At 37.0% G+C, this 18,434-nt stretch overlaps 1 protein-coding gene across 1 annotated transcript; it reads right to left on the bottom strand.

The window, feature by feature from the left end:
- Positions 1 to 7,278: 7,278 nt before the first annotated feature.
- On the bottom strand, positions 7,279 to 7,947 carry LOC123628113 (stAR-related lipid transfer protein 7, mitochondrial-like). Its single transcript, XM_045537763.1, has one exon. It carries the CDS (start codon positions 7,733 to 7,735, stop codon positions 7,346 to 7,348), a length of 390 nt encoding a protein of 129 aa, XP_045393719.1. The 5' UTR covers positions 7,736 to 7,947; the 3' UTR covers positions 7,279 to 7,345.
- Positions 7,948 to 18,434: the final 10,487 nt, after the last annotated feature.

The following is an 18,434-nucleotide window of genomic DNA, read 5'->3' on the forward strand; positions in this document are numbered from 1 at the left end:
GGTAGAAAACCATACCATGCTCATGGATAGGAAGAATCAACATTGTTAAAATGTCTATACTGCCCAAAGTTATCTACAGATTCAATGCAATCCCTATTAAATTACCAACATCATTTTTCACAGATATAGAAAGAATAATTTTACGCTTTGTGTGGAACCAGAGAAGACCCCGTTTAGCAAAAGCAATTTTAAGCAACAAAAACAAAATGGGAGGTATTAGTTTGCCAGACTTCAAACTATACTACAAGGCTGTGATTATTAAAACTGCTTGGTATTGGCACAAGTGCAGGGACACAGACCAGTGGACCAGAACAGAAAATCCAAATATAAAACCATCCTCATATAGCCATCTAATCTTTGACAAAGCAGACAAAAAACATACTATGGGGAAAAGATTCCTTATTTAACAAATGGTGCTTGGAAAACTGGATAGCCACATGTAGAAGACTAAAACGGGACCCACAGCTTTCACCTCTCACAAAAATCAAATCACAGTGGATAACAGACTTAAACTTTAGGTGGGAAACTATTAGAATCCTAGAAGAAAATGTAGGAAAGACTCTTACAGACATTGGCCTAGGCAAATAATTTATGAAGATAAACACCTAAGGCAATCACAGCAACAACAAAAATAAATAAATGAGACATGATCAAATTAAAAAGCTTCTGCACAGCCAAAGAAACAGTTCTGAGAGTAAGCAGCCAACCTACAGAATGGGAAAAAAATTTCACACACTACACATCAGATAAAGGACTGGTAACAAGAATCTATTTAGAGCTCAGGAAAATCTATAAGAAAAAAATCAAACAACCCTAAAAAAAAGTGGGCAAAGGACATGAATAGAAATTTTTCAAAAGAAGATATGAAAATGGCTACGAAACATATGAAAAAATGTTCAGCATCTCTAATCATCAGGGAAATGCAAGTCAAACCACAATGAGATACCACTTAACCCCAGTGAGAATGGCCTTTATCAAAAAGTCCCCAAACAATACATGTTGGCGTGGATGTGGAGAGACCTGAACACTCATACACTGCTGGTGGGACTGTAAACTAGTGCAACCCCTATGAAAAACAATATGGAGATACCTTAAACAGATTCAAGTAGACCTACCATTCGATCCAGCAATCCCATTATTGGGTATCTACCCAGAAGAACAAAAGTCATTCCATAAAAAAGACACCTGCACCCGAATGTTTATAGCAGCACAATTCACAATTGCCAAGATGTAGAAACAACCCAAATGCCCATCAATTTACGAATGGATTAGTAAACTGTGATATATGTATACTGTGGTGTATTACTCAGCTATAAGAAATAACGGTGATATGACATCTCTTTGGTTCTCCTGGAGAGAGTTGGAACCCATTATATTAAGTGAAGGATCCAAAGAATGGAAAAACAAGCATCACATGTACTCAACAGAAAATTGGTTTCCCTGAACATCACCTAAATGCACATTGGGGAATGATACCAACTGGATATCAGACTGAGGCGGGGGGTGGTGGGAAGGGATGGGTGTATGCCTACATGATGAGTGCATTGCGCACCATCTAGGGAATGGTCATGTTTGAAGGTGCTGACTCGGGGAGGTGCGGGGTTGAGGGAGGGGATGGAGGTATGACTACATGGTGAGTGCCAGGCGCACTGTCTGGGGAATGGACACGCTTGAGGCTCTGACTCAGGCGGATGGGCGGGACATGGGCAATATATATAACCTGAGCTTTTGTACCCCCATAATAAGCTGAAATAAAAAAAATTGTGAAAAAAAATAAAATAAAATTGTCAAGCTTCTGGTGATTATCAACCAATTTTTCTGTAGATAGGCAATTACTGGTCATTTTATTTAGAGTTAAAGATTAAAAAATGATGATCCTGTCTTCTACATAGAAGGGATGGTTTTATGAAAGTATAAAATGGAACATTGTTGCTAAAGCAGAAGTAAATAAAACGAAGTTAAAATATTCTTGGAAAAATAATTTACATCTAGAATTTCAAATATATACAAAATGGACTGCAAAAAGTGAAGAAAATTGTTCTGAAATTCAAGTTCCCACCAATGCTTTGGCTACTTTTCCGAAAAATAAAGATACTTCGAGCTGACCTTTATCTTAATTAAATATTATCAGTTGCTATAAATAGCTATTAAATAATTTAATATTTAAAAATCTTCAAATTGGGGATTTATAAATTAATACTTAGTAAGGTTATTTTAAAATTTTAAACATACAGGTCTGTATCATAGCTCCATGTATATTGCAAATGCATATAAATTTGCTTAAAGGGTTTATGCCTGAATGGGGAAAAATAGCTTAACTGCAATTTAAATGAAAAAAGTAGGTTAAAAAATGAACATGTCATAGCAACATTTTCTAAATTTAAAATGATAAGTCTCTTTGAAAATATAAAACCGCATGTTCTAAATATGACTTGTTCTAATTCTTATTCTGTGTTATGAATCAAAGCTTTATCCAGGGAACACAAATGCAGACAGAAATGAGTTTGTTATGGTTTAAAGATGAATGCAATCCAGGATAAGGTTAAAATATATGAGTACATTTTTAGGTTCTAAAATATTGAGGTCAAGTACCAGTTTTCTGAGCTAAATTCAAATTTCATTCAGGGGGCCCTACCAAGTTGCAAACTTTTCTCTTGATTCCTACTTTTCAGTTACAATCAACTCATTGCCTTCTGTCCTGTGAAGCAGTTCTTCCTGTTGCCCTCTCAGGACAGAACGTTCTTTTAGTGCATGAAGCTTCTTTATCAAGAAGCATTGCCAAATTAACCCCATTTCTCCCAGTCATATTTTTATTCTGAGTTGACTTGATTTCCTCCTTTAGGGGAAGATAACTTTTTTTTCTTTGACTCTGATAAATTCTTATTTGGAATGGAGCCCTGCAACAAAAGATAGATTAATGAGAAAAACAAATAGAAGTCTATTAACACTATTTCACACATACATGAGAGACACCCAGGGAATGAGTAGTCCTCAAAGAGGTTGCTTTGAATTCCAGCTTATATAGAATCTACCATAAAGAATAGTAAATTTTTAGAGAAGTGACAAGACAAAGGAAAAGGACTTTGAGTCTCTAGGCATGGCAAATTATGGGAAGACAGACAACTGGCAGATAAAGGCTAGTTAATAAACCTTCTTAACATAAATTCCTCTGGTATCATCTCCAGGCCAGTGACGTTTAAAGTTGTCTTCAGTGGTTAACTTTTAATTCTTCCCTAGTGTGTCTGTGGGAGGTACGTTTTGTCTTTGTAAATCTTTATCTTGTTTTTAGGCAAGTAGAGGAATGGCAGAGTTATTCTGCATCAGCTTCTTCTTAATTGCCTTCAGCTCAACATTCCTTCATATTTTGGGGTGGCACATTCTGGCATCTCCCAAACTCCAAAATGGCTACTTGTAAAGATTTACTTGGTGCCAATTAAGTGCAATTTTTTAAATACCTAGACTATGAGAACACAAGAAATAATCATATCTCTCCATTATATCCAAGTTCCACACCTTCCCTAAAGCTTTTTCTGTTCACCTACTTGGAATTACATCCAGCATTTTTTTAATCCTCACAGTTACTTTGCACTTCTTGATAATATATGTTTAATATTGCTATGTGTTTTGGTTACTTGTTTGTGTGTGTGAGCTTTGTTTCTGGAGTTATATTTAAATAGAATTAAAATAACAAGAGTAACCTATATTTTGCTGGTTTGTTCTTTTTTCCATTTGCTAATTCCAATTTCAGACTTCTATAAACATCCCACTCTCAATTATATTTGAAAACCAGTGAGGTAATTCATGCATGCTTATAAATGTAACCTGTGCTGCTATGAAATAGTTACTATATGATTTCTTCTTGTTCTCTGAATTTTCTCCCATTAAGTACCACTGCTGCTGACAAGTTAGAAACCTCTCAATGGTTTCTAGAGCACTCAGTATTCTTGTGTTCTTGTGTTAATAGCTTATTCAGTTTCTTCTTGTAGCCTTCTCTAAGCTAGAGCTCAGAAATCAATTAACTGAAATAGGCTAGAGAATCAAAATTGAGACAAACACTCACAACCTTAACATCATTGTATATACAGACTTCAGGCTTTTTGTTCTAACCTGAACAGGACTCAAGCCCCGCCATGTTTAAATTTAAGGAGTGAATATGGTTGATATGGAAACCAGGACCTTTGATACACAGCTCTATCCCACACAGCCTTTGAATTTCATAAGAGTGAGAACGCTGCCTTCTGTATCTCCATGTCCAGCAGCAACCAGCACAGTGCTTGACATATAGAATGTACTCAGTATATCTGGGTTGAATGAATGCATTCTCCCCAATTATGCCTAGTGAAAAATTCCAAGTAATAGATTCTTATTACATTTCTTTAATTTTCTCACAGATACAATAATCACACTATACAAAATGATGTCTTTGAGTTAGGACATTTCAATTTTTAAGACAGGAAATTATAACTTTGTTATAAATGCTGTAGATATAGTCTCCATACTGCAATTTTGAAACCCATATCACTCTCAAGTTGTTATATTCTTATTCTACTTTGCTTTCCAGTCCAAACTATTAAAATTTGGTCAACATTTTCTTTCTCTGGGTTCTCACATACTATCTCCTCCAGAACCCACTGCAATTTGGCTTCTGCCTTAACTACATACTAAATTTTACTTGCCAAGGTCACCAATATCATATCATCCTAATATCTAAATTTAACCAACAGGCTTCATTCTTTGCCTCAATTCAACTCATTACAGGATTTAACTAGGTTAACAACCCTGTCTTTAAAATATTCATATCTTGGCTTTCATGATACTACATTCTCCTGGTTGTTTGTTTCCCATTCCTTTAGTATCTTCCTCTTTATCGCCTTTACAGGCTTTCCCTCTCTGCCCTTCTTTAAGTATTGATGCTTTGTCCTAAGATCTTTTCTCTTTTCTTTCTAAATATTCCCATGTTTTTTATTATCACATACATGCCGATAAATGCCAATTCTCCAACCCAGTCCTCTCTTCTGTGTTTCAGATTTGGTAACTAATCTTGCACATGATGTTTTTTAGGCCTGTGATGCACTCACCCAGATACCTTTCCACATCCTTATTCCTTTAATTTGCTCCCTAATAATCTGCCATTTCTTAGCTTAGATGACACTACACGCCTAAGATTCTGAATTACTTTAAGTGCACAACATATGGCATGCTCTCCCTTGTGTTGAATTAAGTTTACCCTAAAGCTGCCTCCTTAACATACTTTAAGTTTGTCCTAAAGATATATAGTGAACTGTCACCTAACTGACCTAACTGGATATATAAGCAGACTGTAACTTACTCTTGTACCAATCATTGAGTTTCAGCCCATGCCAGGCAGACAACCTCTCCATACCATGTTCAAATAAGGCAAATGCTGAGCTGTAACCAATGCGGCTGTTTCTGTACCTTAATTCCATTTTCTCTACGTAATTTTCCTTTTTCTGTCCATAAATTCTCTCTGACTATGCGGCAGCACTGGAGTCTCTCTGAACCTTCTCTTGTTCTAGGGCCTGCCCAATTCACAAATCATCATTTGCTTAACTGTTAAATTTAACTTGTATAAAGTTTTTTTTGTACCAATCTTTATGTATTTATTCACGCGTTTGATAAAAATGTCACCGTTAGGATGAAATCATTACAATGACCTAAGTAACCGTACAGACAGACCCCAAGTGCAGAGTCAAATTGCTGTAAGTCAGAACATGGAGTAACCACAACTTCTCAGCACCTGTGCATGCACACACACACTCTTTCTCTCACACACCCATCCACGCCCCAATGATGGCAGGTGCTAAGTTCAGACATAACCCAGGGACTCTTCCCTGGCTTTTATCAGGTCCTGGGGAGAAGAGAGAAGTGATTAATGAAAAGAAGCTGGGACTGTTCAATGCATCTCTCTCTGTTCTGCCAACGACTCAGAGAAGACAAGACATAAAACACTGGGGCAGTTATTTCCTTGGCACAAAACTGAATAGGCAACAAGAAGGTCAAGGAAGGGTTTATGTTAGTCTCAGGTTTAGATCACTTTTTTTAACACCACAAAAGGGTAGCAAGCAGGAAAAAATAAAAGGAAAAATCTAGCCATTTAGACCCCCCAAAAAAGGAGGGAGGAAGATGTAAAACTTTATCCCTATTCTCCCAAGAGACTGCAGCATGACCACAGCAAAACCAGCTAGGCCAAACTGATACCATCTGATTGAGACCTTATCTGAACAGCGTAGTTGGTTTTATTTTAGCTCTGAGGAGAGGAGGAAAAACTTTTTAAAGAAACAAGAGAGTCACATGAACCACACCCCCACTATATTAGGATTTGGGGCAAGATCACACCTATGCGTTCACACAGCTTATCTACAGATCTAGCCATGGGGGAGTGGCCCAGCCACCATTTCTCTGCCTTTAGCCTTCCAAAAAGGACAAGTCTGAAGCCTGAAAAATAATGCCTGAATCTAAATGCTGTTTTCTATACAGTGGAGCTATATTCCACTCAATTCCCCACCTCCTCCTTTTTGACACAAAGGTTAAAAAAATTAAATTTAATTTAAATGTGATATTTTGAGCATCTCACTGACCCTGTTAACACACTGATGATAAAGGGAGCTACTATCTAAAAGGATTCATCTTCCAGTGCTCTTGGTAAATGGGCTGAGGTTAGGAAGGAGGCAATGATCCAATGAATTCTGTGCGTGAATATAGAAAAACTGGCCAATTCAAAGGAAACTACTTTGGGTAAAGTGAGTCGATGGGGTGACAGGCAGGGAGAGAAATGTCTTGGTACAAACTTCATGTCCCTAAAGATAAAAGGTGAGGACAAGGCACTTAACATGGCCAAGTATCGTTCACACCCATTCACATCAAAGACTGTTACCAAGTACACTCCCAGCGACCCCTCATTTGACTCAACCAACCAACTACACTTTCCATGTGGACCTGCAGAACTAAAGGAAATCCAAAGCACTGCAAAACCAATGGTGGGATTTGGAATGTCAGCAGAGGAAATTACTCAGAGGACGCAAATGGTCATCTCCTTCTGGCCTGAGGTGAAAGATTTGTTCCAGATTAGCTCAGTGAAATACTGAATTTCAAAGTGGTTGGCCTGAGAATGTGACAGCACCTCCACAGATGTAGCCTTCTTATCTCTGTGTTGATAAGAGCAATAAAGGCTCTGACTGAAATCAGACACCAGTTATTGAATTATCTTGCACTAGTAGTTACAGCAGATGCCTTCTAATACGTGTGATTAGTTCCCATTCTGTAGCAGAGTGAAAAGGGACCGAGACAGGGCTGAAGTGCCTATTCCTTCTTATCCCAAAGCCCTTCAGGCATACTCAATCCGAGCAGGGCCACAACTGCCCTTATTCTTCCGCTTGGAGGATTGGGCAGTGGCATTGGCTTCACTACTCATTTCCAAAGGCTTAGCTGAGATGTAGTCCTTTACTTTAATCTCCATGTTCTTGGCTTTCAGAGTGGCTATGTGCAGCTTTTCCAGGAAATCTGGCATGCCACTGGTAATCATCCAACTAACACAGTAGCGAGGAAACACAGTCTGGGGATTGTCACTGTATGTCAGCAAGTAGTCAAAGCCATTCTCATCAAACGACTTGTGGGGACGGATAACCATTTGGGATTCATATGATTTGACCCTGACGAATTCTGGAGACTCTGGCACACTAGGGTGCTCCACAGCACGTGACACCAACACCATCATGTTGTTTTCCTGATCCACACTATACCGCCAAACATAAACATAATCCCGTTAGTACATTGGATAAGGAAAATGGGTTACCCAGTGCAGAACCTCAGAACAACTAACCACATCCCTCTCGATCACCTCCAGCTTGATCACCAGGGCATCCCACTTTTTTCTACACTCTGTGTCCAGCTGAACATTGAAGAACTGCCACGGTGTCACATCTGTGTAAGTTCTTTAACACTTGTTTATGGATCTTGTAATGTATATGAGGTATAATATATTTATTATAAACTATACCAACTTTTTAAAGAAAAAAATAAATTACATTTTTAAATTTCTCTGAATCAAACTAAATCTACTCCAAACATCTATTCTGACTAATGGGAAATTTAATCTTGCTCCTTATGTGAGCCCCCTTTCTGAGTACATGGGGTTTGAAATAATCCCAGGTTTATATTGTGCTAGATAACCAGGAGAGCTGGCCCTGTTCTTAGGTATGGTGGTCATCCTAGAAATGCTTATTATCCAAATTCATATGGTCCATTTAACATGGAAAACAGCAATATTTCTGTGGCAAGCATGAGAAAAGGGATCCTTACCTTAGTTCCCAAGGCTAGGGAGATTAGTGTTAATTCCTGACCACATGCTACCCTTCCCACCCCATCTATATTTTCATATACCACTTATTTAGAGGTTCCATCACCTCTCAGGGGTGCTATGTTACAGTGAAATACAAGCCCCCAGCACTTATATAAAACCCAATCTCTGGTTCCATCCAATGTCTTTAAAAAAGCCACCATCTCCTCACATTCAAACCATATACCCTTGCTTACTCCAATAACTAGATAGTCTCCAACCTTTCCTGTTCTGAAAATATTCAGCATAACCCTCTTTAAAGGGTTTGACACACAAAGATTTGTTACTTTTCTCCAAAGGTGTATGGGTAGAGAAGCAGTAAGCTCATTCCTGTATAAACCAATAAGGGCCCTTTTTTTCCAGGGTTCGGGGAAGGAGGTGCCTTAGTCTTCACTTATCAAGAAACCAATATACCAGTCACTCCCCACCCACATGCACACACCTGATTTTTCACACAGTTATACTGGCTGATTTCTACTCATCTTACAGGCCCAAGTTTAAATGTCTTCTCTTTTAATAATCCTAAAATCTACAAAGAACTTTGGTTTCTTCCCTGTGAGCTTCTTATATAAGCCCCTGTACATCCTCCGTTATATTTTATTCTGTATTGAAACTGCCTTTTGGGTTGTCTGTTGCATTAGACTGTGAGCTCTATGAGAACAGGACTGATTTGGTTCCCTAATTATCCTCTGCACTACCCAAATATCTAGCATGTTAATCAAACATTTGACAAATTTCTCAGATGTCATGGTAATGAATCACCTTGAGGTGAAATCCATAATGAAGCCCTTCTCAGTGACTTTTGACCAAACATGATTATAGAGTTACATAAAGAGATAAGATACATCTTTCACTTGTCTGCCTACTTCCTCAATTTTTCTATCAATATCTACATTTTCACTCTCTATTGTGATCTCTCTAGTTTTGAATATCTCCATTCTGCCTCTTTTTCCTTTGACAGAAGGAGCCCTAGCTTTTGTACCAGGCCCATAGAGGATTTGTGGAAATTATGGTAGATTATGTGTCATGTGCTGAGACCCCTTCATACCTCAACTTGAATCCTGCTCAATTGTGATACATTGGAAAAAAAAATCTTTTCACTTGGCATGTATCACGGGTCCCAGAGCCCACCATCCTCCAATTACATGTACTCACTCTACGTATTTCTTAGACAGATGTACTCTTCAATATGTCTTCCATAGTCTTTTTAAGATTTTGAAGAATTGATACAAATCAAATCAATCCACTAAAAGCCTTGTACTTAACCATTTCCCTGAGATCTAATCTTAGAGTGGACAAATACTTGTTCTACTCCTAATGAGCTACTAATTATCTGTGATATTTAGCAAAGTCACCTCAAATCTCTGATCTTCATTTTTCTCCTTTATGAGATAGGAATGATAACACTGCATGACTCAAAGGGTTGCTGTGAGGATCAAATGACAGTGTAAATACAATCGAGCATTTAGCATAAACTTGGTATATAGTAAAGGGCTAATGAAAGGTAGCTATATAATTATTTACTGAAACTTCATTTTAAAGATATAGCCCATAGATTCATTTTGAAGAATTCCATAGTTAGAACTCAGTGACTGAGGCATTTATAATAATGCCATAATTTATCCTCAGAGTAGTGACAGAAAATTCCCTAAAACGTTTTTCCAGGATCTAGGTTCTGAGAAAGAGGAGGCCTGTGTCATTCTTTCTGGCCAAATCACTGGTTGCATCAATTATCTGCAATGTGAAGAATGTGTTTTTGGTCTAATTATTTTTTACCTTAAGTTCATGTAAATGAACAATAACTTGTATCTATAATTAAGCACAGTATCTAAGAACTTTATGTATTTACTTGTTTATTATCATCCCTCCATATTAGAATGAGAACTCTGTGAGAGAAGGGGCATTGTCTGTCTGCCAGGGAACCATTCAAGCTTGCTTTCTACTGCATACTCAGTATCTAGAATAGGGCTTGGCACGTAGTAGGTTTTCAATATATATTTGTTAAATGAGGAAAGAATAGACATTTATCAAATAATGAAACCAGTAAATATATATTTATAAGAGTGCTGAAAAGTACTATGAAGGAAAAACTGAAGGGGCTGGAATAAAGAAAAATGCTGGTAGGGCATAAGGACTTTAGGTGGAGACATTAGTCAAGTGCTCTCTATGGGTATGGTAATTTGAGTCCTCATGGAAGTCAGCCAGGTGAAATGTGATAGGAAGGGTTCTCAGTATTTTTTCTTCCATTTATTTTTTCTATATTTATTTTTAACTTTTTATTTTAAAATAGTTATAGATTCAAAGAAAGTTGCTAAAATAGTACAGAGACATTCTGTGTACCCATCATCCAGTTTTCCCCAATGGTTAAATGCTACCAACTATAATACAATTTGAAAACCAGGAGATTTACAATGGTACAGAGTTTGCATACAGTTCTATGCGATTTTATTGCATGTGTAGGTTTGTGTAACTACCACCACAACCATAATACAGAACTATTTAATCATCACAAAAGATGACCCTGGAGCTACTCCTTTATATCGTTTTCAGTCCCCTTGACTTTCTGCAATTATGTGCTGTGGTGATTTAGTGTGAGGTCAGTACAATTTTTTTTCGGATCCATAAAGGGCTATTTATGAAGAATGTACCCATCCATCCCTTGTTTAACTACTTGCAATAAGGCAGGATTTGTTAGGAAATTTTGAAAGCAAGTTATTCCTTTGGGTCAGACAAATGGTGACCTGAATCATTTACAAGATGTTTAAAATAGTGTGGGTTAGAGTAATAATTTTATGGTTCACATTTAATTCTTCCTGTCCTAAAATCAGCGTGGTCTTTCTCCACTACAAGGTCAGATGCAAATTGCTTTCCCACTGTGCAAAAGAAATAGATTTTCATAAAATCTAACCTGAAAGTGTGCTAAGAGAATTAATTCCATTTAGAGTACTAGTGTCTGCCTTCAGACAACCTGGATTTTTCCATCTGTTTTATAATATTTTCTCTTTTACTAATATGGTCTCATTTGGGGATTGAATTAAAAATATTTTGAATAAACCTAATTTTTCTTTCTTGATCTTTACCCTTTATTTCATTATGAAGGATTTTTTTGGTCTAACAATGCTTGTAATTTCACTAAGCATTGGGACTAAGACCAGCAAAGAGACATTTTCCATGAGACAGTTACTAACCTGACAATGCTCATGGATTGTCACCCCACACAGCCTCCTTGTCCCTAGAGAAAATGTGAGCAAAGTTCCCCATGCACAATGCTTCTGAAGCTCTGGGCAGCTGCTCTCTTTCAGAGACTCTAAAAAAAATCATGAAATTATGTCACCAGAAGCAGTTCAATGCCAGTGGACCAGCTGCCGTTTTGTGTAGACAGATTTATCAGAGGGTTGAATGCTGAGAATAACATCAAGTATTGGGACATGGTAATTATGAATCCCAAATGGAAGAATTCACAACCAAAGATATCATCACAACAGAATGCATCTGAATCTGTGTCCTCTGCACCCCTAGGATGAAATATCACCATAACTCAAATAGGCAATTTATCTGCAGTGTAAGCCTTTAAAAAATCTTATTGAACATCCTTAGTTTTTCCTACGCTAAAATTTAGGGGAACACAAACACACATACACACACAAGCACACATATATATAAACTCACTTTTTAGGACTTGAGGGTAAATGTAAAATGCATATAGACAAAAATTTCTCATCACAAAGATTCCAAAATCATTGTATTGATCATTTTGTTACACATTATTAGGAAGTGTTCTAAAATTCTATGTGTTAGTGAGATTTCTAGTTGTCATTTGAAAGGCTACATTAAATGGGGATTAGCACACAAAACATCAACAGTAATATGTCATTGAAGTTCCAGTGTAAATGTCTAGTATTCTACTCAATTTTGGCAGAATTAACAACCTTTACATCTGAGATTAAAAGTTCATCAGCTCTCACAGATAAGTAGGAAAATTAGATCATTTTAAGTTTCCTGCACCATGTGACACTGCCTGTCATCTTTCTAAGAATAGTAAGAAGTTTTCATTGAATCACATGCTAGATATTTCAGCTGAATTTTGTTTTTTTCTCTTTCTTGGTTGGTAGATTCTCTCACAGAGCTTTTTCTTTTCTAGTTTCTTTAACATAAACTTTCACCAATATTCAGTTATTAGCTATATTTTCCCTTGTCTTCACAACCCTGGATAATTCCATCTATTGTTGAATTTTAAGTACCATATATGTAGTAATGATTTTCAAATATTAGTCTCTAGCCCTGCCCATTCTCCTGAATTCTAGACCCAAACACTCAACTACCAGCTTCACTTTTTACTTATATATCCAGTGATCATCACAACTCCTCTCCAAGACTTAATATACTTTTCCAACCACCCTAACTTTTTCTACCTCCTATACTCCCTTGTGCCATGAATAATGTCACTGTCAAAACAGACTGTAAATTCTTCATCCTCCACTCTTCATATGCATGCAGTTAGCAGACAAATCCTCGTGAGTTACTTTGATCTTCATCTCTTGTCTTTCCTCAAAGCCACTTCTCAAATTCAGACTCTATTCCTCTGCTGGCATATTGTATAACCCCCTATCTGGACTTTCTACTTCCAGTATCTCCGCTGTCATTTTTCACATTGTTATTTGATATACCTTCTAAACATGTAGATCTGATCAAGCTTCTGTTCTATTTCTTATTTAAAATGCTCTGTAGTGCACATATTCTAATGTAAAGCCTCATACAATATAACCCCAATGTATCTTTTCAGCTTTACCTTTCTTCTAATAATATTGACATATTTGCCATGCATGGGGGGAAAAAAGCCTCAATTCTTCCAGTTTGGACCTTAGCTCCATACTTTACCACATCCAGGAATTCTACACTTGCATACCCATGCTCTTAATTTATGATCCTATTTATCTTAGAAGACACATTTCAAATGTTTCCTCCTCTGTAAAATCTTCTCATATCTCCAAATAGCACATAATTTAATTTCTCATTCCCTTTGTAGCGGCCCGATTACAGAAAGAAACACACAGACACACAAAGATGGTACAAGACTGCCGAAAAGCACCAGTCGCTTTATTTTTATACTCCTTTTGTCCAGCAGCTACTTTCTGGTACATGACTATCTTTAGAGCCCTGAGGTGATACGTTCCATTTCTTATGGAAATTGCTCAAGGAAGGTAGACATTTGCATGTCAACCTTTGGACCTCATTACCGTGTGCAGGACAATGAGACATGCCTTGGCTTGAGTGCAGGACCTAAGGCCCTTGGCTATTTTCCATAGGGAACAGTTTGTCTGTTCAATAGGCCATTCACCTCTAGCTCCAGGGAGCATTCAGCAGTCAATAGGCCGCGTCCGGACCTATTGACTTCTGGCGTCAAGGAGTGTCCTGGACCTATTGACCTTTGGACCCAAGAAGCACGTCCAGCTTCGCTGACTCTGGGCTCAAGCCAATTCTTGCCCAGGGACGGTCCCTACACCCTTTCACATACAACTTTCATAAATGTGTTAAAGAGTCTTTTTATTAATTTTAAAAAATCATTTAATGAGTTTCTTGAGTTACTACTATGTGTGAAGCACAAGGGTTGCACTGGTGACCAATAGAGACCAACTCCCTACTTTAAAGAGACTGGCATTCTATTGGTGAGATAAATAAACAAGGGGCCCAGTTAAGAAGATACTAGCATGTTACAGAGTTCTATGACTTCAGATCAGATTATCAGGAAGGGCCTCCCTAAGGAAATGACATTTGAGCTGAGGCCTAAATGATGGGCAGAAGCTGACCATGGGAAGTTAGTAATAGAAAGCATTCCAGATACAGTCAACAGCAAATAAAATTCCCTGAAGGGGAGAAAAAGTATTCAAGGGAAAGAAAAGAACTGCATTCCTGAAGTGCTTTGAGCTGATATTTAGATATTTACTAAGCATTTACTATGTGCAAGGTGCTGAACGAAACAGAGATGTTCCTTGTTCTTAAGTGGAGTCAATACAAACAACCAAACTTATACTGACCTAACAATAACACAAATGAATACTGAAATTGTGTTAAGTTCTATGAAGGAAATGTAAGGGAAGGGACTCTGATGTGCTTGTGAAGTAGCAAAATGGAGATTTCCAGGAAATTGTCATATCTGTAGAGGTCAGAGAAGAGGTCTGGGCTGAAGATATTAGTTAGTCAGTCCTCAACACATAGTTGAGTAATTAAAGTCAAGGGTAAAAAAAAGGGCTCAAGATGAAGACCTGTGGAAATGCAATATTAAGAATCAGTTGGATGAAGAGAAACTCACCAAACATCCTAAAAAGGAGAAGCCAGAGAGAGAGGAGGAAAACCAGAGTACCAGAAGCTGAGATGTAAGAGCTTTAACAAGGAGGGAATTAAGACTTGGGTCAGTACTGTTGAGAGATCTGAACAGTATCTACTGGACTGTGCAACAAGGAAGTCATTGGTAAAGCTGAGAGAAATCAGTGTTGGTGAAGTGGTGGGGACAGAAGTGAAACTAAGAAGTGTTAAGGAGAATTGAGAGGTAATGAAGTGAAGGCATGATTTTTCAGGAACTTGGCTGTAAGCAGTGGTAGAGAATTAGCAACTAGAATAGCCCTAATTAAAGTGATCTCAGCATCATTTGGGTATTACCAGATGATTTAAACCTCTTTTTTCCTTCCCTTAATTATGTGTTGTTTAATCGCCACCATTATTTTCATTTTCAACCACTGTAAATCAAGTGAGCCAGACACAATGAATTTTTACAGGCCATAAGTAACTATTCAAAGGTCACATAGCTTAGAAGTAGCATAACTGAGTCCAGAAGCTATGTTTTCTGATTGAAAGTTGAGTGTACTACAGGCTACCACCAGTCTAAATCTGCATTCTAAACCTCTCCTTAAAATTTAAAGAGGTAGGTTCCCCTGAAGGAAACTGTTCACCAACCTATCTATGAAGGTTAACTTTGGCTTTAGGGGAGATTTTCATATTCTGCAGTGATTTTGAATGAGATCCTATAGGTAGACATGTAAAGGCAATCACCTAAAAATGACAGCTTTCAATCACAGATCCTGACTAATAGCACTACACGTGAGGCTTTCATTATCATCAGTTACATAGAAACAAATAATTTTTGGAGATGAAAATAATTATGTTTTCCTCAGGAATTGGATTTGAAATACACACACATATTTGTATAACAAATATTCAGTTTTTAAAAATTATAACAATAGTAAGTTATACATAATCACATTTGTAATTGTTTCTGGTGCTCTAAATCCACTATAGAGAAACATCTGTGAGTCATTATAAACTCATAGCATAAAAGAGTTAGAATGGACCACAGATGTCTTTCTACCCAGCATTGTCATGGTTCTATGATAGAAAGTGCAATACTGTAAAATACTTTAAAAAGAAGAAAAGACGATTGTGCATTGTTCCTTTATGTAAAGAATGTCTGGAAGTTTTCTTTCTTTTTCCCAGTTCTTGGATGGATGTTGTATGACTATAATGGAATACACATCATTGTCTATAGCCCCACTATTTTGCTAATTTGAGGGAATTCTCCCAAGTAATTAATTTCATAATATTTATTTGCAAACATTCCCATTTCCAGTATTTTTAAGGAATTATGAGTAAAAACCCTTTAGTCACAAAGTTGCATTAAAACCTTAAACAGAAAGAATTACATGACACAAGTTAAACTTTGGATAGCTTGTACGTAGACACCAAGAAGTAAAAGGGCGATCTTAGTCTAAGAAACCCATTTAACTTAGTCACTGTCTTTACCATTTTATTCCTTATTCAAGTATGGGGATAAAGCCACTTCCTTACACCTTCAAACTACATTGATTGCCCTTTGGCTGCTATGTTCACATGCTGAATATTAACTGGACTTCACTACATGTGCCAAGCCTTGGCCTTGATTAGGCATGTTCTCTCTCAGCTCCACTTTAGTAACTCCATCATCCAGCCCTCTCCATAGCCACTAGAATCACCAGAACAGTATTTGTTAATGGCTGGTCAAGTGGAAGGAATACATCAACTCTCTTGAATTCTGGAAAAAAAAAAGGATTCTGAATATTAAAGAGAAAAATCCACTGGAAAAAGGCAGTGTTAATCTCATTCGTATTCATTGTGCTGAATTATTAGGCACAAGGCAAAGAGCACAGGTGCTCCTTCTTCATTGTCATTTATAGATTTATAGTTTAAGATACATAGTATCTATCTGTGTATCTTATATGTAACTATGCATACATATATATGTAATATATGTACACACTAAGGAGAGTATACTAGAGAATAAGAGAGTAAAACCTGACACATGTCAAGGGGAAAAGCAAAGGAGCAATATGGTTTGAAGAACAAATGGAAACAAAGAGTGAGTAGAGAGCTTAATCAGAAAGGAGAAAAGATACTGCTTTATGAATAAAATCCATATTTTACTCTTCATTTAATCAATAGACTTTATGTTTTTAAAACAGTTTTAAATTTACAGAAAAAATGCACAGATAATACAGAGAATTCCCATATGCCACCTCTTCCCCCTCCCTACCCCCAGTTTCTCCTATTATTAACATGTTGCATTTGTGTGGTATATTTGTTAGAATTAATTTACCATGATAACTGATACATTATTACTAACAAAAGTTCAGGTATGGACTTCCATTAGGGTTCTCTCTTTGTGTTGTACAGTTATATTGATTTTGACAAAAGCATAATGTCATGTATCCATCATTACAGTATGAGACAGAATAGTTTCACCACCATAAAAATCCCTTATGTTTCACATATTCATCTCCATTTTACTCTCTTTTAAACCTATCATTAATATATTAATTATGCTATCAAGTTCAAATAAAATCAAGTGTTTTAAATCAATTGAATTTGTTAATGCAAAGCAAAATTGTAACATGTAGATATCTTTCTATTTTTATTTTTAAAATTTAAAAAGCTGTCAAAATAAGGTTTCAGTATATAAATAACCTTTTTAAGAGCATGAGGTCATGGATATTTAAATTATTTTGATTATGATAATGATTCCACAAAGCATATGTACATCAAAACATCAAGATGTTCATCTGAAATATATTCAAGCATATTCCTAGTTTTATTATGATTCACTTTATTGTGCTTCACAGATAATTCAATTTATACAAATTGAAGGTTTGTGGCAACCCAAGTTCAAGCAAGTAATTTTCAAATATTTCAAACTTTTTCATTATTATTGTATCTGTTAGGGTGATCTGTGATCAGTAAGCTTTTATTTTATTTTATTTCAGCTTACTATGGGGGTACAAAAGTTCAGGTTATATATATATTGCCCATGCCCTCCCCCCCATTCCCGTGAGTCAGAGCTTCAAGCGTGTCCATTCCCCAGATGGTGCGCATTGCACTCATCATGTAGGTATACACCCATCCCCTCCCCCCACCCCCCACCTCTGTCTGATACCCAATTGGTGTTATTCCCAAATGTGCACTTAGGTGATGATCAGGGAAACCAATTTGCTGGTGAGTACATGTGGTGTTTATTTTTCCATTCCTGGAATACTTCACTTAATAGAATGGGTTCCAACTCTCTCCAGGAGAACAAAAGAGTAATATTTGATGTTACTATCATAATTGTTTTGGGGCATAATGGACAGCGCCTATATAAGATGGCAAACATCCATAAATGTTGTGTATTCTAACTTCCCCACCAACCAGCCATTCTCCATCTCCTTTGGTCTCTCTATTTCCTGAGACACAATAATATTGAAATTAGGCCAATTAATAACCCTACAGCAGTGTCCAAATGAAAGGAATGGTTGCATATCTCTCACTTTAGATAAAAAGCTAGAAATGATTAAGCTTAGTGAGGAAGGCATTTGGAAAGCTGAGTTAAGCCAAAAGCTAGGTCTCTTGCACCAAAGAGTTAGCCAAGTTCTGAATGCAAAAGAAAAGTTATTGAAGGAAATAAAGAGGGCTACTTCAGTGAACATGTGAATGATGAGAAAGTGAAACTGCCTTATTGGTGATATGGAGAAAGTTTTAGTGGTCTGGATGGAAGATCAAAAACCGGTCACAACATTCC

The sequence above is a fragment of the Lemur catta genome, chromosome X (assembly GCF_020740605.2).
Source record: "Lemur catta isolate mLemCat1 chromosome X, mLemCat1.pri, whole genome shotgun sequence".
Classification (NCBI taxonomy): Eukaryota; Metazoa; Chordata; class Mammalia; order Primates; family Lemuridae; genus Lemur; species Lemur catta.

Coding starts and splice junctions, on each gene's coding strand:
- LOC123628113 (XM_045537763.1), bottom strand. CDS start 7,735: ATGATGGTGTTGGTGTCACGTGCTGTGGAGCACCCTAGTGTGCCAGAG.